Here is a 25,386-nt window from a genome sequence, read left to right as displayed (position 1 = left end):
TGGAACCACTGCGCCAATCAGCGGCGCAGTGGCCCTTTAAATCGCAGAGACCCGGCGCGCGCGCGCCCTAGGGAGCGGGGCCGCGCGCGCCGGGACAGAACAGACGGGGAGCGAGTCAGGTAGGGGAGCCGGGGTGCGCATCGCGAGCGGGCGCTACCCGCATCGCGAATCGCATCCCGGCTGGCAGCGGGATCGCAGCGCCCCGGGTCAGAGGACGTGACCGGAGCGCTGCAGCGGAGGGAGTGAAGCGAGCGCTCCGGGGAGGAGCGGGGACCCGGAGCGCTCGGCGTAACAACCAATCTGTATAACCAGTTGATTTGAAAACCTTTTTTTCCCCTCCGGAGTACCCCTTTAAGGGCATAATCTACCTTATAGCACCGATCAGACTACACAAGGAGAAAATCATATGGTCCATCAAATGGAATATCACGTAATGTAGTATCAAACCAGAACCAGGAAATTAAATCAAGAAGAAATTGAACATCTAAAAACTCACCAAAAAGCAAACAAACAAACAAAAAAAAACTACGAGCTTTTATAGTTAGTCAAAACAAAAATGTAAACCGTGGTTTTGAAAAACATTCAAACTTTGGAAAATAAGTGCTCAAGAAGAAAGAGGACCTAGGCAATAAAAGGGGCGACGATCAGAGAAAAAGTGGACAACATGTATTTCTATAACATGCATCCAGCTGCCTTTTATATTTACGTCTTTTTTTCTACAAGTATTTTGTAGGCATTGTGGATGCTATATTTAAATGATCATACCTTAAGCATGCTTTGTTTCGATAATAGGCTACTGACCTCAAGTCATTTACTTCTAACACCGAGTTTTCGGGTTTTATAGCACACTAGGTAATAGTCTTACTTAGTTCCACTCCCTTTAGCTGTGGAATGATTATATCAGGTTATTAGGCCTTTTATTGAAATCTTAACCTTCACCCTGTAGTTATAACCTTTTACTGGCAACTGAAAAGATGGTGACATAAAGCCAGCATTCCGGACTACCTAGGTCTCTTCCTTATGTATGGTTTACCCCAGCACATAAAGAATCACATATTTATATACAAGGACACTAGATAAGTGTAGTAAATAAAATGAGCAATTTAATTCAGACTTCTAGACTTCTATCCTAAATATACGTCTGCTTTATGTTACTGGATTGATAGAGAAACACTTACCGTAGCTTTTAATCTTAAAGTTCATCGGCACATTTTAATGCATTTTTTATTGGTATATACTCATGATAAAAAAAATAAAAAAAATACCATAGCCTATTTTAAACATGTTGTTATGTTTCTATAGTCTCTTATTAATCCTAACAATTAATGTATTTCCACAATTTTTATCAAGTAGGTTTAGAAAGGTTTTTAGAGATTTTCTTGGACCTACATAATTTTTTTAAAATGAGTAATAGCTTAAACATGCCATTGCATTATAATAGGTACAATTGATGACATATAGACCAATGCCTACAGATTGCTGGAGCTGGTCAAACTGGAACAAGCTGCATTTTACTTATTGTTCAACAAAGGACAGTCCCACTTAAACAGGTAGAGTTACCACAGAATCCCAGGAGGAGCCAGGCTTAATGTTCTATAAAGAGTTAACCTAAAACTCAGCCCTGAACTTATATGTATATATATATTTGATGCCTGCGCTGAATGAGACTGGGCAGTCTACCTGGTTGTGGGACAACTGATGGTCAGTATCTGCACAACTCTACAGTGTCCCTTTCCAGAATACAAGTTCAACATGAACATCTTTCAGCTCTGTGTGACTTTAATAACTTATCCCTTCATTATACAGGTTTCTGGAGGAGGTGAGAATTTATATATTTATTCTTTTATGTGGCTTAATCTAGAAACCAATGCTGCACACTTTCCAATTCTAGGTCATTTATTAGTTTACATAATGTATTGCTTTTCTTTTTAATCTAGTTGGACATTGTGTGAAATATATATATATATATATATATATATATATATATATATTATGTATAATCTATAGTGGGATTTTAAATTAACAGCTGCCATAAAAGAAGACAACAAAATGTTATAAAGTTTTTCTAAAGTAGTGTAAACATTCTTTTGCATTCTACTTATATTGCTCTTGGGTTAAGTGTAAGGCTGACCATGACTCTCATAGATCTATAATGGTCTACATCCAGGGGTCAAGTCCTGCAGGAACGCGAGGGAACTGAGTTCCTGCACTTTTTCTACAGCAGGAACACCTTTCCCATTGGCAGGACCAGCCCTTGAGTGGAAATCATGGGTGAGTTCCCTCACTTTTTTTCCCCCGGACTTGACTCCTGTGTACATCTCATCGGAGCAGTTCCTACATCTAATGCTGGGCACATGAGAAGGGCACATGAGAAGGGCACACACGTTAGGCTATAGCCCTATCACTCTTCTCTATAAGCTGTGGGGAGCATTGGGCAGCTCACAAGAACATGATGTTAGTTGTAATAGTTCATTTTTTATATTTATTGCAATACAATGATTAGCAGAATAATGACTAGAAACATGTTGGTCAGAAAATTGCCCATACTTGAGACAACCACACATATCCGTCAGACTGCTCAGAGATTTACAATATATAGGATATCCCTTCTTTGATAAACGCTCATGATTGCTACTAAAGCGTGTTAGCAGCTCATTACATGACCATGACCAGATTTCTGTATGGGAACATAAAAATGAGCAATCTGCGGCCAGCATTTAGAAATGCAGGGGGAGATTTATCCAAACCTGTGCAGAGAAAAAGTTGACCAGTTGCCCATAGCAACCAATCAGATTGCTTCTTTTATTTTTAAAAGGGCCTTTTACCACCAGCAAGCTTACCAAATATACACAAGTCTATAATCTTTTAAAATAAGTTGAACTATTAGCAAATAATGTTTTTCATATATGTCTTTCTTATATAGGTCAATGGTGTTACAACTCTCAAAACCCAATGTGTGGTGAGTACAGTACTGAGCAAGTAGATCATGGAATCTTTAGCCTTGATTGGCCATTGGACCAATGACTAGTGCCTTATAGCGGTGTAGCTTTAGTATGTAGCTTGTAGCTACATGTAGTGTGTAGCTTTAGCATGTGGAGAGGTAGCAATCATCCCTTCCCTTGTGTCTTAGGAGGCCTCTGGCATGTAAGAAAGCATCAGTATGATCAAAGGCAGAGGAATGGAGTGGACCTAGACGTGTAAAGTTATGTTTATACAGGTTATGTTTACACATCGTATTCATGAGTGTTCTTTTTTCTTTTTCTAAAGGCAGTGTTGTTGATTTATAAGCATTGTGGAACATTGAGGTGGCCCCAGGCAAACGTAATATTGACTCCCTCCATGGATACCATTCTTGTTCAGTGTTTTTCTAATAGTGGACACAATAAACAGAGGTTTTTGTAATTCTGTAGCTAGCTATTACCCTTCACTTCTCACATCTTAAGAGGATGCCCACTCCTAGCGAAAGTAGCAACTGTCTTGAATTTTGTTTATTTATAGACAGTTTATTTTAACTTTGGACTGATGTCTACCCAGGTCTTTAGTGATGCTTTTGTAACCTTTTCCAGCTTCATGAGTCTCTAATAACACATCTTCGATCTGATTGGTTGCTATGGGCAACTCAGAAATTCTTACTCTGGACAGGTTTTGATAAATCTTCCCCATAGTCCCCACTAAATGGAGAACAGATTTGTCAGTGACCAGGCTTTGTGTGTCTTTGTTTAATAAATAAAGCACATATGAAACCCATACTCCCAATTTCATCTCCTTAACCCCTTCCCGACCTATGACATACCTGTACGTCATGAGTGGGAAGGTGTTCTTGACCCATGACGTACCAGGTATGTCATGAACATTTTTGCCGCTACTCGCGGCATCCCGCAGCGCCCGGTAAGATGGTGGCTATCACTGATAGCCAGCCATCTTACCATGCGACCACGGGGGGGGTTTCATCCCCCACCCCCCCTCAAATCTGACTAGCTGATAGCAGCGTTTCGCTATGAGAATACTTAGCAGCGCGGTGTGTGAGTCCCAATCACAGGGATCGGGATACACACCTCTCTGCTAAGTGTCCCTTACCTGTCCCCCGGTGTCACTTACCCGGCCATGCGGTGTCCCGAGCGGTCCCGGCGCGAGCGGCGTCCTCCAGGCGGTCCCGGCGGTGGTGCGTCCTGGCGGTGAGTTTGCAGCAGCAGTGCGGCATCTTCATTGGCAGCAGTGAGATCGCCATAAAACGATCTCACCGCTGCCTCTGGGAGTTTTGGCTTTCTGTGCATGCTGGGAGTTGTAGTTTTGCAACATCAGGAGGTCCACAGTTTGGAGACCACTGTATAATGGTCTTCAATCTTTGCTCTTCCAGATGTTGCAAAACTACAAATCTCAGCATGCTCAGTCTGTCCAGGCATGCTGGGAGTTGTAGTTCTGTAACATCTGGAAGAGCATAGATATTGCCGAACTACAACTTCCAGCATGCCTGGGCAGTCTGGGCATGCTGGGAATTGTAGTTTTGCAACAACTGGAGGCACACTAGTTGGGAAACATTGTCCGTTTCCTAACTTAGTGTTTCCCAACCCGTGTGCCTCCAGCTGTTGCAAAACTACAACTCCTAGCATGCACGGACAGCCAAAGGGCATGCTTGGGGTTGTAGTTTTGCAACAGCTGGATGTTTGTCCCCCCCCCCCCCTCTCCCAATGTGAATGTACAGGGTACACTCACACGGGCGGAGGTTTACAGTGAGTGCTGCAAGTTTGAGATGGCGCAAATTTTGCGCTGCAGCTCAAACTCCCAACAGCAAACTTGCTGTGAACCTCTGCCCGCGTGACTGTACCCTGAAAATACTACACTACACTTACACTAACCTAAAATAAAAAGTAAAAAATACTACATATACACTCACCCCTACACAGCCCCCCTCCCCCAATAAAAATGAAAAGCGTCTGGTACGCTACTGTTTCCAAAACGGAGCCTCCAGCTGTTGCAAAACAACAACTCCCAGTATTGCCGGACAGCCATTGACTGTCCAGGCATGCTGGGAGTTTTGCAACAGCTGGAGGCACCCTGTTTGGGAATCATTGGCATAGAATACCCCTATGTCCACCCCTATGCAAATCCCTAATTTAGTCCTCAAATACGCATGGCACTCTCTCACTTTGGAGCCCTGTCGTATTTCAGGGCAACAGTTTTGGGACACATATGGGGTATTGCCGTACTCGGGAGAATTTGCCTAACAAATTTTGGGGGGCTTTTTCTTTTTTAACCCTATGAAAAGGGGAAGTTGGGGTCTACACCAGCATGTTAGTGTATAAAAATTAAATTTTTAACACTGACATGCTGGTGTTGCCGCATACTTTTCATTTTCACAAGAGGTAAAAGGGGAAAAAAGACCCACGAAATTTGTAATGCAATTTCTCCCGAGTACGGAGATACCCCATATGTGGGCGCAAAGTGCTCTGGGGGCGCACAACAAGGCCCAGAAGGGAGACTGCACCATGTACATTTGAGGTGATTTGCACAGGGGTGGCTGATTGTTACAGCAGTTCTGACATAAACGCAAAACAATAAATATCCATATTTGACCCCATTTTGGAAACTACACCCCTCACGGAATGTAATAAGGGGTGCAGTGAGCATTTACACCTCACTGGTGTATGACAGATTTTTGGAACAGTGGTCTGTGAAAATGAAAAATACAATTATTCATTTGCACAGTCCACTGTTTCAAATATCTGTCAAACGCCAGTGGGGTGTAAATGCTCACTGCACCCCTTATTAAATTCCATGAGGGGTGTAGTTTCCAAAATGGGGTCACATGTGGGGGGGTCCACTGTTCTGGCACCATAGGGGCTTTCTAAATGGGACATGCCCCCCAAAAACCCTTTCAGAAAAACTCACTCTCCAAAATCCCATTGTCGCTCCTTCCGTTCTGAGCCCTCTACTGCGCCCTCCGAATACTTTACATAGACATATGAGGTGTTTACTTACTGAAGAGAAATTGGGTTACAAATTTTAGGGTGATTTCTCTCCTTTTACCCCTTGTAAAAATTCAAAAATTGGCTCTACAAGAACATGCGAGTGTAAAAAATGAAGATTTAGAATTTTCTCCTTCACTTTGCTGCTATTCCTGTGAAACACCTAAAGGGTTAAAACACTTACTAAAACATTTTGGATACTTTGGGGGGTGCAGTTTATATAATGGGGTCATTTATGGAGTATTTCTAAAATGAAGACCCTTAAAATCCACTTCCAACCTGAACTGGTCCCTGAAAAAGTACGATTTTGAAAATCTTGAGAAAAATTGGAAAATTGCTGCGGAACTTTGAAGCCCTCTGGTGTCCTCCAAAAGTAAAAACACATCAATTTTTTGATGTAAACATAAAGTAGACATATATTACCTACAAAGGCTATTAATAATCAAACAACCTACAAAATTAGCCCAAAATTATGTTCAAAAAATGTAATCTTTATTATGTATACAAAACAGGTAGAAAAAACACCCATAAAATGACCCACCCTTAAAAAAAAAACCAACAAAAAGCTAAGCAGGATATCTCTGGGATAAGTACAAATATCACAATGTTGCCAATAACACAATCCTACAATATAGGTTTAGTCAGCGTATAATAGGACAATATCTCAAAACACTTTACCTAATTGTGACATGCTGACAGCCTCCCAGTGATAGTCCTGCGACCTCGACACGTGTTTCGGATGATTCCTTTCTCAAGAGGCGCCTCTTGTGAGTCAATATGTAATTTATTTGGAATATCCATTTTCCTTACAAGCAGAGAGTTTCAAAGTTAGAAAAATGCTAAATTTTCAAAGTTTTCATGAAATGTTTAGACTTTTTTTTACCAAGAAAGGATGCAAATATCAGTGAAATTTTACCAATAACATAAAGTAGAATATGTCACGAAAAAACAATCTCGGAATCAGAATGATAACTAAAAGCATTCCAGAGTTATTAATGTTTAAAATGACAGTGGTCAGATGTTCAAAAAATGCCCAGGTCATGAAGGGGTTAAAGGGGTATTCCAGGCAAAAACTTTATATATATATATATATATATATATATATATATATATATATATATATATATATATCAACTGGCTCCAGAAAGTTTAACAGATTTGTAAATTACTTCTATTAAAAAATCTTAATCCTTTCAATACTTATGAGCTTCTGAAGTTAAGGTTGTTCTTTTCTGTCTTAGTGCTCTCAGATGACACCTGTCTCGGGAAATGCCCAGTTTAGAAGAGGTTTGCTGTGGGGATTTGCTTCTTCACTGGGCGTTTCCCGAGACAGGTGTCATCAGAGAGCACTTAGACAGAAAAGAACAACCTTAACTTCAGAAGCTCATAAGTACTGAAAGGATTAAGATTTTTAATAGAAGTAATTTACAAATCTACGAAGAAAGCAGGTAGATGCCAGCGATTAATAAACTTCACCTTTATTGGAACCACGTAAAATCATAGACATGGAGAGAATTCAGTAAGACAAACATTTAAAATTCCAGGAGTCAGCGCCAAGCATGACGCGTTTCAGGTCATGTGACCTTTCATCAGATGCATGGTGGGAAGCAGAAGGGTGGGGGAATAAATCCCAGTCTCCTAATGGAACAGGTGAGTAAGATTTCTATCCTACGAACCAGGGATTAACCCTATCCGTTCCAAAAATAGAGACACCCATCTGCTATACATAACAGGTACAAAATCATAAATCATTGAACACCTATAACCATAGTTACAAGATAAGTGCAAACAATATATATGAAACCTGTATATTTTTTAGGGAGACACAAAGTGTACATTTAGAGGAAAAAGGTTGCCAAAACACCAATAATTATAAATAATAATACAATAGATAAAAATATATATAAAGCATCAATGGCAACCTAAAAATAGTTAGTAGTGAAGAATGACGTCCGATTTTAAATTTAACCCATGTGGTTGAAATGTGCGCAAAGAGTAAATCCAAAAGATTTCCCTATTACGTAATGACTTGATGCGGTTTCCACCTCTGTCATGTGCACAATCTCTCAGGTATTGAGATAATTTGTTCACATGACAGAGGTGGAAACCGCATCAAGTCATTACGCAATAGGGAAATCTTTTGGATTTACTCTTTGCGCACATTTCAACCACATGGGTTAAATTTAAAATCGGACGTCATTCTTCACTACTTACTATTTTTAGGTTGCCATTGATGCTTTATATATATTATCATCTATTGTATTATTATTTATAATTATTGGTGTTTTGGCAACCTTTTTCCTCTAAATGTACACTTTGTGTCTCCCTAAAAAATATACAGGTTTCATATATATTGTTTGTACTTATCTTGTAACTATGGTTATAGGTGTTCAATGATTTATGATTTTGTACCTGTTATGTTTAGCAGATGGTTGTCTCTATTTTTGGAACGGATAGGGTTAATCCCTGGTTCGTAGGATAGAAATCTTACTCACCTGTTCCATTAGGAGACTGGGATTTATTCCCCCACCCTTCTGCTTCCCACCATGCATCTGATGAAAGGTCACATGACCTGAAACGCGTCATGCTTGGCGCTGACTCCTGGAATTTTAAATGTTTGTCTTACTGAATTCTCTCCATGTCTATGATTTTATGTGGTTCCAATAAAGGTGAAGTTTCTTAATCCCTGGCATCTACCTGCTTTCTTTGTATCCTTGGAGGATTATATTGTCGTGCGGTGGCCGGGTGAGCTGACTATCTTCCTCTTTTAATTTACAAATCTGTTTAACTTTCTGGAGCCAGTTGATATATATAAAAAAATTTTTTTTTTCCTGGAATACCCCTTTAAGGAAAGCTCCTTTTAACAATTCGAGCTTGTTGAAATTATTACTACAGGAGTTCACTTTCTTTTTCTTCCTGTGCTGTGGATGTTTACTCAATGTTTTCAAAGGCAAGAATAGAACAACTGTTTGTGTGCTATTAGTTTAGGTATGGTATATTGAGTTTTTTTTTTTACATAGATTAATGGTCCTGTGCATGTGATAAAAGGCAATTGTTTACTTGTTATTCAAAGACAATAAAAGGGTGTATGTAATCTTAACCAAATAGTCAGAAACTTAACAGAGTTTCTGACTATTTGGTTCTTAATTATGGCATAAAATGGTATATCTGACTACCGGTAGTAAGTTTACTGATAGAAGACTACTAAAAAAAGAATAGAGATATATACACACCTCACACCTTAAAACCTCAAGACTATTTGAAAAAGATCCTGGGTTCAGCTCTTTTTTCATTATCTGTTGACCTGATCCATAGAGCGTGAGATGTGGTTATGGCACATGGGATTAACTGGAAGATGTAGTTATGGCACATGGGATCAACTGGGAGACGTAGTAACTGGGAGATGTAGTAGTGTAGTGGCACATGTGATTATCTATGAGATGTAGTTATGGCACATGGGATTAACTGGGAGATGAAGTTATGGCACATGGGATTAACTGGGAGATGTAGTTATGGCACATGGGATTAACTGGGAGATGAAGTTATGGCACATGGGATTAACTGGGAGATGTAGTTATGGCACATGGGATTAACTGGGAGATGTAGTATTGGAACATGGGATTAAATGGGAGACGTATGTTATGGCACATGGGATTAACTGGGAAATGTAGTTATGGCACATGGGATTAAATGGGAGACGTTTGTTATGGCACATGGGATTAACTGGGAGATGTAGTATTGGAACATGGGATTATCTGTGAGATGTAGTTATGGCACATGGTATTAACTGTGAGATGTAGTTATGGCACATGGGATTAACTGGGAGATGTAGTTATGGCACATGGTATTAACTGGGAGATGTAGTATTGGAACATGGGATTAAATGGGAGACGTATGTTATGGCACATGGGATTAACTGGGAAATGTAGTTATGGCACATGGGATTAAATGGGAGACGTTTGTTATGGCACATGGGATTAACTGGGAGATGTAGTATTGGAACATGGGATTATCTGTGAGATGTAGTTATGGCACATGGTATTAACTGGGAGATGTAGTTATGGCACATGGGATTAACTGGGAAATGTAGTTATGGCACATGGGATTAACTGAGATTAAGTGAATAGTAGGCATGCAATTGGGAACATGGCTTCAATTACAGGGTCTTTTGCAGACTATGGCACCAATTTCACAATTGAACGTACAACTAACACTATTTGGGAACTTGTACCTTGCTTCTTCGGTCCCATTGTTCTTAATCTCCTTGAGCTATAATATGCTACATGAATTTATGGCATGGTTAAAGACACCTGGGTGAGGGAGATTGGACATGATTTAGAAATTGAACTCTTAAAAAAATCTTCTACGTCAACCCATAATCTTTTTGTAGCCAATAGTACAGAGCACCAGTATAACTCCATATAATGTACCCTCCATTATCTAACACATATTGGATTTGTGCTTCAGAAGAGGGATCCATACTATACCTTGTAGTTCTGCCCCCCCTCCCCTATTGCTCAATAGGGGCAGAACATAATGGCACTTTATAGGGCAGTCACTGAAGTCTGCATAGCCACTGGAAATTACCCTCTAGTCCATGCTTTCGGGCTTGATCAGTAAACGGAGTTTACTTGGATATTTCCGAGCGGCTATGCGACAAATAATCCTAAAGTGATGGAGGTTAACAACTTCTCCCTTCAGATCTATGTAGCTTGACCCAGTTCATTTCTTAAAGAGGATGGAGGAATTTGGGGCAGGTGACCATAACACATCAGATCATTTTGACTCTATGTAGTGCCACTGGATGCAATTTATATTGCTGTTGCTAAGTACCCATGAATTAACTCCTTGTCACATGTTTACTAAAGAGTGAACATCCATTATCTTTTTCTCCTTTATTACCTTACCCACCCCCTATGTTTGGACATATTACAGTTAGGTAAAGAGGACAATTGGGCAATAGTTGTTCATTGATTGATTGAATTGTTACTTCAAGTACTTCATATTTTGAATTGTACATCTTGACAATGCTTGACATGAAAAGAACATTCAGATGTACATACAGTATCCAAGGCTGAGGAAAATACAGACATATAATATCTGCAGAGAATATATAAGTTCATGACATAACAGAAACATTATAATATTGGGTGACAGCAAGGCACACAGGGCAGAGCAAAAAATAATGCTAAAAAAACGAACAAAAGAAAAAATAATAAACATAATATATAATAAAATAATAAAAACATAATATATATATATTATTCAACTAGAGAAAAAAACCCAGACATGGTCGCACATCCACAACATGCACCTTGATCTAATGTTTCTCAGCGACATTTATTAAACTAACAGGTCGTTAGTGTACTTTATGATCATGAAGTGCTAGCCACATCACGGCCACCTACGTAGCGGGTCCCTAACATCCCTAGCATAAAATGGCGCAGCACTGAGTGGGAACTGCCACCGCCCCAACACCAGTGCCCACAGGGGGAACGACCCACTGGCAGAGCAGCCCCAATGCCACTCAAACCAGTCCCAGGGCCATGCCTCCCCACAGACAAGGCACCGGGGCAGCAATGGATGCCACACAGCACCGCACCAATGCGAACAGATGTAAAAATCTCACTCACCATGTGCTCCCAGCCAGAGACTGGGAGGCTGCCAGAAAAGAATAGGGCCCGAATGCAGATTCCTGCTAATTTATATAGGCCTGGGCTGAGGGGGAGGGAAGTGTGTTGATCAAGTGAAAACTAAAAAAGAGAGGGGGATAGAAAACACAATGTCAATTCAACTAGAGAAAAAAAAATACATGGTCGCACATCCACAATATGCACCTTGATCTAATGCTTCTCAGCAACATTTATTAAACTAACAGGTGGTTAGTGTACTTTATGATCATGAAGTGCAAGCCCCCTAGCCACATCACGGCCACCTGTAACCAGCGGGTCCCTAACATCCCTAGCATAAAATGGCGCAGCACTGAGTGGCGACCACCACCGCTCCAACACTACTGCCCACAGGGGGAACGACCCACGGGCAGAGCAGTCCCAATGCCACGCAAACCAGTCCCAGGGCCATGCCTCCCCACAGACATGGCACTGGGGCAGCAATGGATGCCACACAGCGCCGCACCAATGCGAACAGATGTGGCCACTTACAGGTGGCCTTGTCATGGCTAGTGGCCTTGCACTTCACGACCATAAAGTAAACTAACAACCTGTTAGTTTAATAAATGTTGCTGAGAAGCATTAGATCATTGTGCATGTTGTGGATGTGCGACCAGGTCCGTTTTCTCCATTTGAATTCACATTGTGTTTTCTATGCCCCTCTTTTTTTGTTGTTTTCACTTGGTCTGCACTCTGCCCCCCCACTCCTCAGCCCAGCCCTATATAAATTAGCAGGAAGCTGCACAGGGCCCTTTCCATCCTGGCAGCCTCCCAGTCTGACTGGGAGCACATGGTAAGTGAACTTTTACACCTTGTTCTCACTGGTGTGGTGCTGTGCGGTGTCCATTGCAGCCGTGGCACCGTGTCTATGGGGAAGCGCGGGCCTGGGACTTGTTTGAGTGGCATTGGAGTTGCTCTGCCAGTGGGTCGTTCTCCCTGTGGGCAGTGGTGTTGTGGCAGTGGTGGCCGCCACCCGGTGCTATGCCATTTTACGCTAGGGACATTAGAGACCCACTACTTACAGGTGGCCTTGTCGTGGCTAGTGGTCTTGCACTTCATGATCATAAAGTTCATAAAGTACACTAATGACCTGTTAGTTTAATAAATGTTGCTGAGAAGCATTAGATCATTGTGCATGTTGTGGATCTGCAACAATGTCTGTATTCTTCATTTTAATATATATATATATATATATATATATATATATATATATATATATATATATATATACACATTTAAGTCATTATTTAGGTTGAGACCTTCTGAAAACTTTTTTGTTCAAGTGAAGAATCCAGACGGCCTCTCAGTTTAAGAGATGTTGTTTTTAATCTCCTCCTTTTCTAGCTTAACTACCTTTTCAAGGGCATATAAAGAGATGCTGCTTAAATTACTATTCTCAATACACAATAAATGCTTTGCAATGCATTTCTTAAAGCTTGTTGTTAACCCCTACGTACGTCATGACACCATGGTACTTAAGGACCCATGACGCACTCATGTAGCCCTCCAGATCTTGCAAAACTACAACTCCTAGCATGCCCAAACAACTGTTTGCTGTCAGGGCATGCTGGAATTTGTAGTTTTGCAACAGCTGGAGGACCACAGTTTGGAGATCACTTTGCAGTGTTCTCTAAAACTGTAGCCCTCCAGATGTTGCAAAACTGCAAATCCCAGCATGTCCAAACAGCAAAAAGCTGTCTCGGCATGCTGGGAGTTGTAGTTGTGTACCTCCAGCTATTGCATAACTACATCTCCCAGCATGCCCTTCGGCGATCAGTACATGCTGGGAGTTGTAGTTTTGCAACAGCTGGAGGCACACTGGTTGGAAAATACTGAGTTAGGTAACAGAACCTAACTGAAGGTTTTCCAACCAGTGTGTCTCCAGCTGTTGCAAAAGTACAACTCCCAGCATGCACCATCTGTCAGTACATGCTGGGAGTTGTAGTTTTGAAACAGCCGGAGGTTTGCTCCCCCATGTGAACGTACAGGGTACATTCACACGGGCAGGCTTACAGTAAGTTTCCTGCTTCAAGTTTGGGCTGCGGCAAATTTTTCACCGCAGCGCAAACTCCTAGCGGAAAACTCACCGTAACACGCCAGTGCGAATGTACCCTAAAAACACTACACTACACTAACACATAATAAAGGGTAAAACACTACATATACACCCCCTTACATTGTCCCCCCCCCCCAATAAAAATGAAAACCGTATTGTATGGCAGTGTTTCCAAAACGGAGCCTCCAGCTGTTGCAAAACAACAACTCCCAGCATTTCCGGACAGCCACTGACTGTCCAGGCATGCTGGGAATTTAGCAACAGCTGGAGGCAACCTGTTTGGGAATCACTGGCGTAGAATACCCCTATGTCCACCCCTTTGCAATCCCTAATTTAGACCTCAAATGCGCATGGAGCTCTCTCACTTCGGAGCCCTGTCGTATTTCAAGGAAACAGTTTAGGGCCACATATGGGGTATCTCCGTACTCGGGAGAAATTGCACTACAAATTTTGGGGGGATTTTTCTCCTTTTACCCCTAATGAAAAGGAAAAGTTGGGGTCTACACCAGCTTGTTAGTGTAAAAAAAATAAAAAAATTTACACTAACATGCTGGTGTTGCCCCATACTTTTTATTTTCACAAGCGTTAAAAGGAAAAAAATTTGTAACACAATTTCTCCTGAGTACGGAAATACCCCATATGTGGGTGTAAAATGCTCTGCGGACGCACAACAAGGCTCAGGAGTGAGAGCGCACTATGTACATTTGAGGCCTAAATTGGTGATTTGCACAGGGGTGGCCGATTTTACAGCGGTTCTGACATAAACGCAAAAAAATTAAATACCCACATGTGACCCCATTTTGGAAACTACACCCCTCAAGTAATGTAATAAGGGGTACAGTGATCATTTACGCCCCACAGGGGTCTGGCAGATTTTTGGAACAGTGCTCCGTGAAAATGAAAAATTTAATTTTTCATTTGCACAGCCAACTGTTCCAAAGATCTGTCAAATGCCAGTGGGGTGTAAATACTCACTGCACCCCTTATTAAATTCTGTGAGGGGTGTAGTTTCTAAAATAGGGTCACGTGTGTGGGGGGGGGGGGAGTCCACTGTTCTGGCACCCCGGGGGGCTTTGTAAACGCACATGGCCCCTGACTTCCATTCCAAACAATTTTTTCCCCAAAAGCTCAATGGCACTCCTTCTCTTCTGAGCATTGTAGTTCGCCCGCAAAGCATTTTACGTCCTAACATGGAGTATTTCCATACTCAGAAGAGATGGGGTTACAAATTTTGGGGGTCATTTTGTCCTATTATCCCTTGTAAAAAAATTTAATTTGAGGGAAAACTAGCATTTTTGTGAAAAAAAAATAAATAATTTTCACATCCAACTTTAACGAAAAGTCGTCAAACACCTGTGGGGTGTTAAGGCTCACTGGACCCCTTGTTACGTGTCTTGAGGGGTGTAGTATGCCATGTGTTTTTTTTTGCTTTTCTGGCACCATAGGGGCTTCCGAAATGTGACATGCCCCCCAAAAACCATTTCAGAAAAACTCACTCTCCAAAATCCCACTGTCGCTCCTTCCCTTTTGAGTCCTCTACTGCGTCCCACCGAACACTTGACATCCACATATTAGGTATTTTCTTACTCGAGAGAAATTGGGTTACACATTTTAGGAAGATTTCTCTCCTTTTACCCCTTGTAAAAATTCAATAACTGGGTCTACAAGAACATGCGAGTGTAAAAAATGAAGATTTTGAATTCTCTCCTTCAATTTGCTGCTATTCCTGTGAAACACCTAAAGGGTTAACAAACCTTTTGAATGTCATTTTGAATACTTTGAGGGGTGCAGTTTTTATAATGGGGTCATTTTTGGGGTATTTCTAATAAGAAGGCCCTTCAAATCCACTTCAAAACAGAACTGAAAAATTTTGATTTTGAAAATTTTGTGAAAAATTGGAAAATTGCTGCTATACTTTGAAGCCCTCTGATGTCTTCCAAAAGCAAAAACATGTCAACTTTATGATGGAAACATAAAGTAGACATATTGTATATGTGAATCAATATATAATTTATTTGGAATATTCATTTTCCTTATAAGCAGAGAGCTTCAAAGTAAAAAAAATGCAAAATCTTCAATTTTTTCATCAAATTTTGGAATTTTTTGAACAAATTATGCAAGTATCGACAAAAGTTTACCACTAACATAAAGCAGAATATGTCATGAAAAAACAATCTCGAATGAGAATGAAAGGTTCTTTTTTTTTTTTTTATATATGTTTTTATTTTAATATAAAAAATTTACAAAAATACATTGTACAATTCAGATATAACAACGTCACCAATCAAGAAAAGACAAAAGACATAAAGGCCAAATAGCCATGCTTGTTTACATCTGAGAAGTATACCTAATCATTATTAACACCTGGAGGTCCGCAGGTTGAAGACCACTGTTGGGTTCAGAATCTTTATCTTTTTTAGATTTTGCACCTATAAATAGGGTGCGTCTTATACACCGGTGCGTCCTATAGGGCGAAAAATATGGTATATCACTTTATGCCATGATTAAGAATTAAATAGTTCAGGACAGAATGGCGCTTTACAAACTCAGTATTATGACGATCACAAACAACCTTTTAATGTCTTTGGATGATTAAACATTCGGATGTTGACAGATGTGCTGTATCAATCCTGCTTTGGTATAGACTATATAGTAAGCCAAAGCAGGGCCGTCTTTAATTTGGATTGGACCCCGGGCAAACAATCGCACAGTCAATCTCAATACCTCATTACCATATTAGGTAGACAGCATAGCTCCCCCACATTAGGTAGACAGCATAGTTTCCCCACATTAAGTAGACAGCATAGTTCCCCCACATTAGATAGACAGCATAGTTCCCCCACATTAGGTAGAAAACATAGTCCCCCACATTAGGTAGAAAGCATAGTTTCCCCACATTAGGTAGAAAGCATAGTTTCCCCACATTAGGTAGACAGCATAGTGCCCTCACATTAGGTAAACAGCATAGTTCCCCCATATTAGGTAGACAGCATAGTTTCCCCACATTAGGTAAACAGCATAGTTCCCCCACATTAGGTAGACAGCATAGTTTCCCCACATTAGGTAGACAGCATAGTGCCCTCACATTAGGTAAACAGCAATGTTCCCCACATTAGGTAGACAGCATATTTCTCCCACATTAGGCTGGCAGCATAGTTCCCCCACATTAGGTAGACAGCATAGTACCCCCACGTTAGGTATGCAGCAGTGTTACCCCACATTAGGTAGATAGCATAGTTTCCCCACATAAGGTTAGACAGCGCACTACCCCCCCGCTTGACCGGCCGACACACACTAACGGACATACACTTACAGACACACACTACAGACAGATACACTCACAGAGACACTCACAGAGTTAACATGACAATACTGTATAGCTAAATATTCTAGTCATGCAGTTACCAATTGATTCCACTAAACAAGGAGCAAATATTACCTTACATTATTGTAACCTGACCAGATCAGGCATACTGAGACCAACAATACCAATAATACCGGTATACCAAGATAAATATTACCAATATCACACCTATATAAGGGACACATAATACTGCCACACAAAGACCATTATACCACAAAGCAACTAGTGACTGGATAATTCCACTATACTGTTGTTAAATAAAATCCACTATATACAAACCAAGATTCCCCAACTACCTCACTGCCCCCAATACAGTGACCATATAGTGGTATATACAGGATCTGTATACCATATAAGTGATTATATACAGAACCATATAGAGGTGTATTTCAGCTGTATAAAGATCTGTTTACCATATGAGTGATTACAATAATAGACTCACAATTACATGTTTTCTTTTTCTTCTCCATCTGGCTCAGACCGCCATGATGTCTTCTTCCAGCCAAAACTTCATCTCTTCAGCATCTGCGGGACAAACATGTTAGACTCCAGTGCTCTCCATTGCCAATCCCCCCTTTGCCATTTCAATTCCCACCCCCCCCCTTTATACCATTTCAATTCCCCCCTCTGATCCCCTCTGTATCATTTCAATCCCCCCCTTCTGATAGGGGGAGGAGATGAAATGACACAGGGGATCAGAAGGGAGGGGGGGGGGGGACTGGGAATTGAAATGCACAGGGGGATCAGGAGGGGTGGGGGTTTGAAATGGCACATGGGGGATCAGAGGGGGGATTGGGAATTGAGGTGGCACCTCTGATCCCCCTGTGCAATTTTAATTGCCCCCCTTTGCCATTTCATTCGCAACCCCCCTCCCCTGTGCCATTTTAATTACCCCCCATCCCCCTGTGCTATTTTAATTAACCTGTCCATCACTTTAGCCATTTCATTAACGCCCCTCCCTGTGCAATTTCATTGCCCCCTCCTCTCATCCCCTGTGCCATTTCATTAACCCCCCCTGTGCCAATTCATTAACGCCCCTCCCCCATGCCAATTCGTTAACCCCCTACCCTCCTCCCCACTGTGCCAATTTATTAACCCCCTCCCCTTCTGCCTCACCTTAAAACACACTCACCTGGACTGTGAGTCCAGCAATCTCAGGTAGTGCACTGTGTCCGCAGTGTGCGCACCTTTTTCTCTTCTGTGGTGGCCGCGACTAACGTGTGACTTCAGTGACGTCCTCCTTCGCGGGTCAGCGGAGGAACGTCATAGACGCCGCAGGAGAGAAGAACGTCTGTGTGAGTAAGTCGGGGCAGGCTTAATTAAAGTTGCTGTGGTGCCGGCTCTGCTGACTATTAAAGGAGAACTGTCATACGTTTTCTCCCGCACTATCCACAGGTACTGGTGGATAGTGCGGGAGACGCTGAACATTTTGAGTCCTACCTTGCCCGGATGCGCTGCGCCGTTCGCCCGTTATAGCAGTTTTTCTTGTATATTTAAATTAGCTGCTAACTGGCACTGTGACGAAACAGCCGCCCGACCCTTACCACCGCCCGGCTAATGAATATTCGTATAATGTCTTACACTCTCCTTCTCATCCCGGCCGATACTGCGCATGTGCGGGATTTACTCCAGCGCTGCTCTGGACTAATGAAGCAGCACTGAAGACCGCTTCTGGGTACAGTAGGAAGTCCCGCACATGCGCAGTATCGGCCGGGATGAGCCAAAGGAGAATCCTCATAACCAATTTGCACACAATTTGTCTACTCATAGAATGCTATCATATACATGGTAGACAAGTGTTTACTATATTGATGTGTTTGTATATAATTTTTATTTAAATGCAAGATTAAGTGTAAGAGATTAGTGCAGAAATCTAGGTACTTCCAAAGAAATTACAGGTAAAGTAACTATACATTTTCAAAATGTACTTCTAATTTCTAATTCTGTATGTCTTGCATCTATGCATGTAAACATTTACTATATTTCTAACCAGGTCCTGATCACTGGAAAGACATTAGCCATAATTGTGGAGGTGACCATCAATCTCCTATCAATATTGAAAAGGCAAAAGTAAAGAGAGACAACCACCTAGATGACATTACATTCCAGGGATATGATCATGCTCCACCGGGCCAGTGGAAACTGATGAATGATGGACATTCGGGTTGGAATATTTCTCTGTGACATCTTCTTTCATCAGGTCTAATAATAATACCATTTTTTTTTAATATGTACATTATCTTCTCTTTATAGTTTTGCTAAGTCTCTCCGGAGACATTTATATCAGTGGAACAGGACTACCAAATAAATACAAAGCATTACAATTCCACTTCCACTGGGGAAGTCCTAACAAGGATGGGTCAGAGCATACAGTAGATGGGAAGCAGTTCCCTATTGAGGTATGCTTCATCTGTTTACTGCAAACTATTTTACCACAAATTGTGATATTTTTTTTTTTTTGGGAAGATTCAAAAACATTAAAGGGGTACTCTGGTGGAAAACAATTTTTTTTAAATCAACTGGTGCCAGAAAGTTAAACAGATTTGTAAATTACTTCTATTGAAAAATCTTAATCCTTACAGTACTTATCAGCTGCTGTATGCTCCATAGGAAGTTATTTTCCTTTTGAATTTCTTTTTTCATTTTGAGTATGTACCAATAAAAAAGCTGTTTTGAGAGAAGACCGGTGGGTGCCGATGTTTTTCTAACTCTCCACTGTATTGAAGATTTGTAAATTACTTCTATTTAAAAATCTAAATCCTTCCAGTACTTATCAGTTGCTGTATACTACAGAGGAAGTTCTTTTCTTTTTGAATTTCTTTTCTCTCTGACCACAGTGCTCTCTGCTGACACCTCTGTCCATATCAGGAACTGTCCAGAGCAGGAGAGGTTTGCTCTGGGGATTTGCTCCTGCTCTGGACAGTTACTGACATGGACAGAGGTGTCAGCAGAGAGCACTGTGGTCAGACAGAAAATAAATTCATACAGCAGCTGAGAAGTACTGGAAGGATTAATATTTTTAAATAGAAGTAATTTACAAGTCTGTTCATCTTTCTGGCACCAGTTGATTTGAAGGAAATCTAAGGAAGTTGATTTAAATAAAATAGTTTTCCACCGGAGAACCCCTTTAACATCTGTTATGTGTTCATCCTTACATTTGGTTGCAGTTACAAGTTAAAAATGTAAGAATGTGTTTTACATCAATTACCTACGAACATGTACATAATGAAGTAAAAGGGATTGTATTATCTTAGTATCACAAGATGTGTAATAAATTAAGTTGTTTTTTTTTGTAATTTTTTTCTCTCTCCTCAGTTGCATATTGTTCACATGAATACTAAATTTAGCAGCATCACAGAAGCCAAGAAGGATCCCGAGGGCCTGGCAGTATTAGGCATTCTAATCACAGTAAGAACTAGGCAAAATGTCACTATAGGATTATTCTTATTTCTCTAATATTCTCTTGGTAATCTACTTTTTGTGTTTAGGTAGGAGAAGCTGAGAATCCCAGTTATAGTACATTGGTGGCAGCTATGAAGAATGTGTCTTTAGAAGGTCAGTATTGGAAAATGTATAATTCTTATGCGTTTTATGTAATACAACCCATTGCACAAATTATGGAATCCCCACACAGACAGAATCTCACCTTGCTATTTACTACACAAATCACAGCTATGAAAAGATGTGACTGTAGACAAATTAAAGGGTACCTCTCATCAAAAAAAACTTTTGATATATTATAGATTAATGTATGCAGAATAACTTTACAATTGCATGTTATTAAAAAATATGCTTCTTTCTATTTAATTTTCCACTTTGAAGAAATGACCACTAGGGGTCTCCCTACCAGTCCTGGCAGCAAGCATTTCAGACTCATGCTGGAGTCCTAAACACTACGAGCTGCCAGTCTGCTTTGTTCACAAAGGAGAACACTCAGAGCTGCCAGCCTGCTTTGTTCACAGCCTGTTTGGCTGTGAACAAAGCAGGCTGGCAGCTCTGAGTGTTTAGGACTCCAGCATGAGTCAGAAATGCTTGCTGACAGGACTGATCGGGAAAAATACAATAGAAAGAAGCATATTTTATATTAACATGCTATTGGAAAGTTATTCAACATTCATTAATCTAAAATATATCAAACGTTTATTTGATGAGAGGTACCCTTTAAAGGATCTTATTTTAAGTAACTATACATGTTTTTTTTTTTTAGATCAAGTAGAAGTAAGAATTATGGAATCATTCAGTGTTGAGGAATAAAATACAAATCAGCAAAAAGAACTATCTCAGTACTTTGTTGCTACTCCTCAGGCTTTTATGGTGCACGGAGTTCAAGCTACTTTGTTGTAGAGAAAAGCTATAACACTATTTGCTCTGTGGCAAGATGCATTATCATCCTAAAAAACAGCTTAATTTTGTATCTATTTTCTGTCAATGTATTAAGGAAAGCTTAAAAAATGTCTATGTCCACCTGTGCATTGACTGCTGCGGTAAAAGATTGCCAGCAACTCTTATTAGCATTGCTGGAAGTGTTTTTTCAGTAACACTAGCTGGCTGTGAGAATGGACAAATATGATTGTTCACAATACTTCTCCCAAAAAATGTGCTTTTTAACTAAGCATGGTATCCAGCCCTCTAAACTCTGTTTCTGTGTAGTGAAAACTCTCGGGACCCCTAACCCAACAGGGCATCCAAAAGGTCTTTTGAGTGGACTTTTCAGTAGAAATAAAACAGAACAAGAAGTGGAGTCTGGAGCCATCAAAACTTTAGTTAAGGGGAATCAGGGCAGATGAGTATGGTTTCATATATATATTTTAGGAGGTACTTAGTAGACTAAAGGGTTAACATTTCATTTTCTCTTTTTTTGGACTCCCTTAATAAAGCAGCACATAAATACGTCATAGCATTTGTATGGTTGCCAGGCATATAGTGTATCATCTATTAGAAACCTCTTTCCTTTTATTTCTGATGTAGTAATCGTATATCAATTTCAAAACATTGCTAACTTTTTTCCCGCCTGAAAACGTACTTCCAGGAGACTTTATTGAGATTCCATCGTTTGCACTGGAAAGCATCCTTCCACCCCAGAATAAGTTGTCCCGGTACTATCGATACCAAGGCTCCCTCACAACTCCTGACTGCTCAGAGGCCGTCATTTGGACAGTCTTTGAGCATCCAATTTCCATAAGTCAAACCCAGGTAAATCAAAAGGGAAAACGAAGTTTTATATTATTCTATTCCATCAGCTATTAACATTATCATCATTTGTGTGCACTTTATTATATTTCCGGTAGAACACCATTAAAGTTATACTAAAAACTTTTATTACCTACCCTGATATTGTATGTCTTTAATCAATACACATTTATTTGGTCAGAACATCGAATCAATACTTTTTATTGTCCTTGAAAATGGATGTCTGTCCAGTTAACTAAATTCTTTAGAAAAGGATAGTTGACCTAAGAGAGAACACCAGGCGCAGGTTTAGCATGGGAAAAATGTTATAGGTGTTAGAGATTTTGATGGGGATTATTTAATGGGAAATTGTAACTACAGTCTATGATCCTAGAATGTTCCTCTTAAAGGAGTACTCCGGGATATGAAAACTTATTCCCTATCCTAAGGATAGGGGATAAGTTTCCAATCGTGGGGGGTCCGACTGCTGGGACCCCCCGCGATCTCCCATACGGGGCCCCAGCAGCCAGCAGCAAGGTGGCGTGTCCAACCACTGCATGTTGTGGTGGCCGACATGCCCCCCCTCAATGCATATCTGTGGTTGAGCCTGAGCACTGCATTGTCAGTCTCCGGTTCTACCACAGAGATGTATTGAGGGGGCGTGTCGGTCAGCGCTTCATACTGTGGTTGAAACGCGCTATTTCGGCATAGAGCCAAGGGCCCCGTAAGGTGATCATGGGGGGCCCCAGTGTTAGGACCCCCCCACGATCTGAAACGTAAAAAGTTATATAAGTTTTTATATCCCGGAGTACTCCTTTAAGCTAAAAAAGTCAGGATCCTCTACATTACAGCATTCTTTGCCAGATAATTTCTTCTTTATTATGTTTACAGCTTCGAATCCTGACAGACACAGCCTATTTCACTGCTCAGGGAGAGGCTCTGCTAAAAATAAAAGATAATTTCCGACCACCTCAGCCACTTAAGGGTCGCAAAGTATCAGCTTCTAAGGATGCCACTGTCAGCTCCTCAGCTGCCCTCCGGACCTCAGTGTTAACCCTGACTCTGTTATACTTGAATCTGATTTTTATTGAAAAAGTTTATGTATAAATGAAGTTACGGAGAAAAATAACCCCAACAAAGACACAACCTAATGACTCCCCCCTAACCCCTAGACACGAATCTTGTTCAGAAGAAAAGAAGAGGTGCATCACCCCAGGTATATAATCACAATCAAGTCTACAATATGACAAGGAGTCCCCTAACCAGGATTCAGATCCTAACAGGCAAGTACTATACAGAAATCCCTGAAACAACATTTATAGACAGGAGAATCAATTCACCTAAACCTAGGGACACCTTCTCCTATGGGCATCTGCAAGAATAGAAAAGGTTTCCAAAGATGATCATAGGATTTGTTGAGTGTATCAACCCTGGGGCCCCAAATAGATTCCAATACAGAATATTCCCCAGGATTTTGTATATCCCTTTCTCTAGCATGATGAATGTACATATGAGCCCAACAATGGCGGGAGGTGAAGGCTGGATCCAAAATTTGTCAATTAGCTTCCGAGCCTGGTATAGAATTTTACCAATGTCAATCTTACCCCATCTAAATCATCCCCCATTTCTGGCAGAACCAGTAAATAGACCCTGGGATCAGTAGGGACAGCAATCTAATACATCCTCCTGGTCAGCTGTAAAATATGTCTCCAAAATCACTCTACAACAGGGCACGACCACATCATGTAAACAATATGGGCACTGGCAATCAGAAAAAATACATACGATGTAGAAAACGTAGTGTTCATTATACACGGAGAAGTAGACATAAATGGGAAAGCCTATATGGCTCAGATACTGCCAAAACAGGAGTCGTCTCTGGAATCTCAGACCGCTGTACCTTGGACAAGGGACTAAATCTTGTTCCAATTTCTCCTTAAAGGGGTACTCCGCGGGAAAACATTTTTTTTTTAAATCAACTGATGCCAGAAAGTTAAACAGATTTGTAAATTACTTCTATTCAAAAATCTAAATCCTTCCAATACTTATCATCTGCTGTATACTCTAGAGGAAGTTCTTTTCTTTTTGAATTTCTTTTCTGTCTGACCACAGTGCTCTCTGCTTACACCTCTGTCCATTTTAGCAACTGTCCAGAGCAGGAGAGGTTTGCTATGGGGATTTGCCCCTACTCTGGACAGTTCCTAAAATGGACAGAGGTGTCAGCAGAGAGCACTGTGGTCAGGCAGAAAAGAAATTCAAAAAGAACTTCCAGTGGAGCATACAGTAGCTGAGGAGTACTGGAAGGATTAAAGGGGTATTCCAGGCAAAAACTTTTTTTTATATATCAACTGGCTCCGGAAAGTTAAACAGATTTGTAAATTACTTCTATTAAAAAATCTTAATCCTTCCAATAGTTATTAGCTTCTGAAGTTGAGTTGCTGTTTTCTGTCTAATTGCTTTCTGATGACTCACGTCCCGGGAGCTGTCCAGCTCCTATGGGGATATTCTCCCATCATGCAAGGGATATTCTCCCATCATGCACAGCTCCTGTGGCGTGACATCATCATTGAGCAGTTAGACAGAAAACTTCAGAAGCTAATAACTATTGGAAGGATTAAGATTTTTTAATAGAAGTAATTTACAAATCTAATATAAGGAAAAAAAGGGGGGGTACCAAATGCCTCTAAACTAATACCATAAAATGGTACATGATGATGGAATTACAGAAAAAGTAATAAATCGGACTGTGCTTCACTTTAAATGGTGTACAAATTTAATATAAAAAATACAAATAAGACATAAAATAAATAATACAAATCTAATACATAAATGCCTCCTACCACAGGGCCCTTGTGGGGAGGTATGATATTTGAATACAAAGCATATATTAAAATTTTTTTAAAATATAGCATGTGAATTACGTTCTACCGCTATCCCAATATATTGTAAACCGACATAGTATACTTTTGTGCGGTACACTCCGTTCTCATGTGATTTAGAACAGTTCACAAAGTGATATAGTTACCAACTCCTAAGGGTGGTTTTGGCTGGACGTCCGAGAGATGGATATATGAGGGCTGTGTCCAGCGCTAGCGTGCGCTTACGGTGACGGGCCCGGATGCCACAGGCCAAAAAGGTCACCGGTCACGGAGTAATTGCAGG

At 40.7% G+C, this 25,386-nt stretch overlaps 1 protein-coding gene across 1 annotated transcript; it reads left to right on the top strand.

Moving 5' to 3' along the window:
• The first annotated feature begins 1,661 nt into the window (after positions 1 to 1,661).
• On the top strand, positions 1,662 to 24,834 carry LOC130309417 (carbonic anhydrase 15-like). The gene is made up of 8 exons (XM_056552322.1): positions 1,662 to 1,819; positions 2,924 to 2,959; positions 19,049 to 19,219; positions 19,309 to 19,454; positions 20,371 to 20,463; positions 20,544 to 20,610; positions 22,085 to 22,248; positions 23,116 to 24,834. Exons 1-8 carry the CDS (start codon positions 1,699 to 1,701, stop codon positions 23,329 to 23,331), a joined length of 1,014 nt encoding a protein of 337 aa, XP_056408297.1. The 5' UTR covers positions 1,662 to 1,698; the 3' UTR covers positions 23,332 to 24,834.
• Positions 24,835 to 25,386: the final 552 nt, after the last annotated feature.

Source organism: Hyla sarda, chromosome 1, assembly GCF_029499605.1.
Source record: "Hyla sarda isolate aHylSar1 chromosome 1, aHylSar1.hap1, whole genome shotgun sequence".
Classification (NCBI taxonomy): Eukaryota; Metazoa; Chordata; class Amphibia; order Anura; family Hylidae; genus Hyla; species Hyla sarda.
Note: the sequence above shows the minus strand (reverse complement) of the source record. Positions and strands in the feature narration are given on the sequence as shown.

Excerpts from the sequence above, each read along its gene's own strand:
- LOC130309417 (XM_056552322.1), top strand. The coding sequence starts at position 1,699 with ATGGTCAGTATCTGCACAACTCTACAGTGTCCCTTTCCAGAATACAAG. Across the intron at positions 19,220-19,308 it reads GATGAATGATGGACATTCGG|TTTTGCTAAGTCTCTCCGGA; the intron begins GTTGGAATATTT and ends TTCTCTTTATAG. Across the intron at positions 19,455-20,370 it reads GGAAGCAGTTCCCTATTGAG|TTGCATATTGTTCACATGAA; the intron begins GTATGCTTCATC and ends CTCTCTCCTCAG.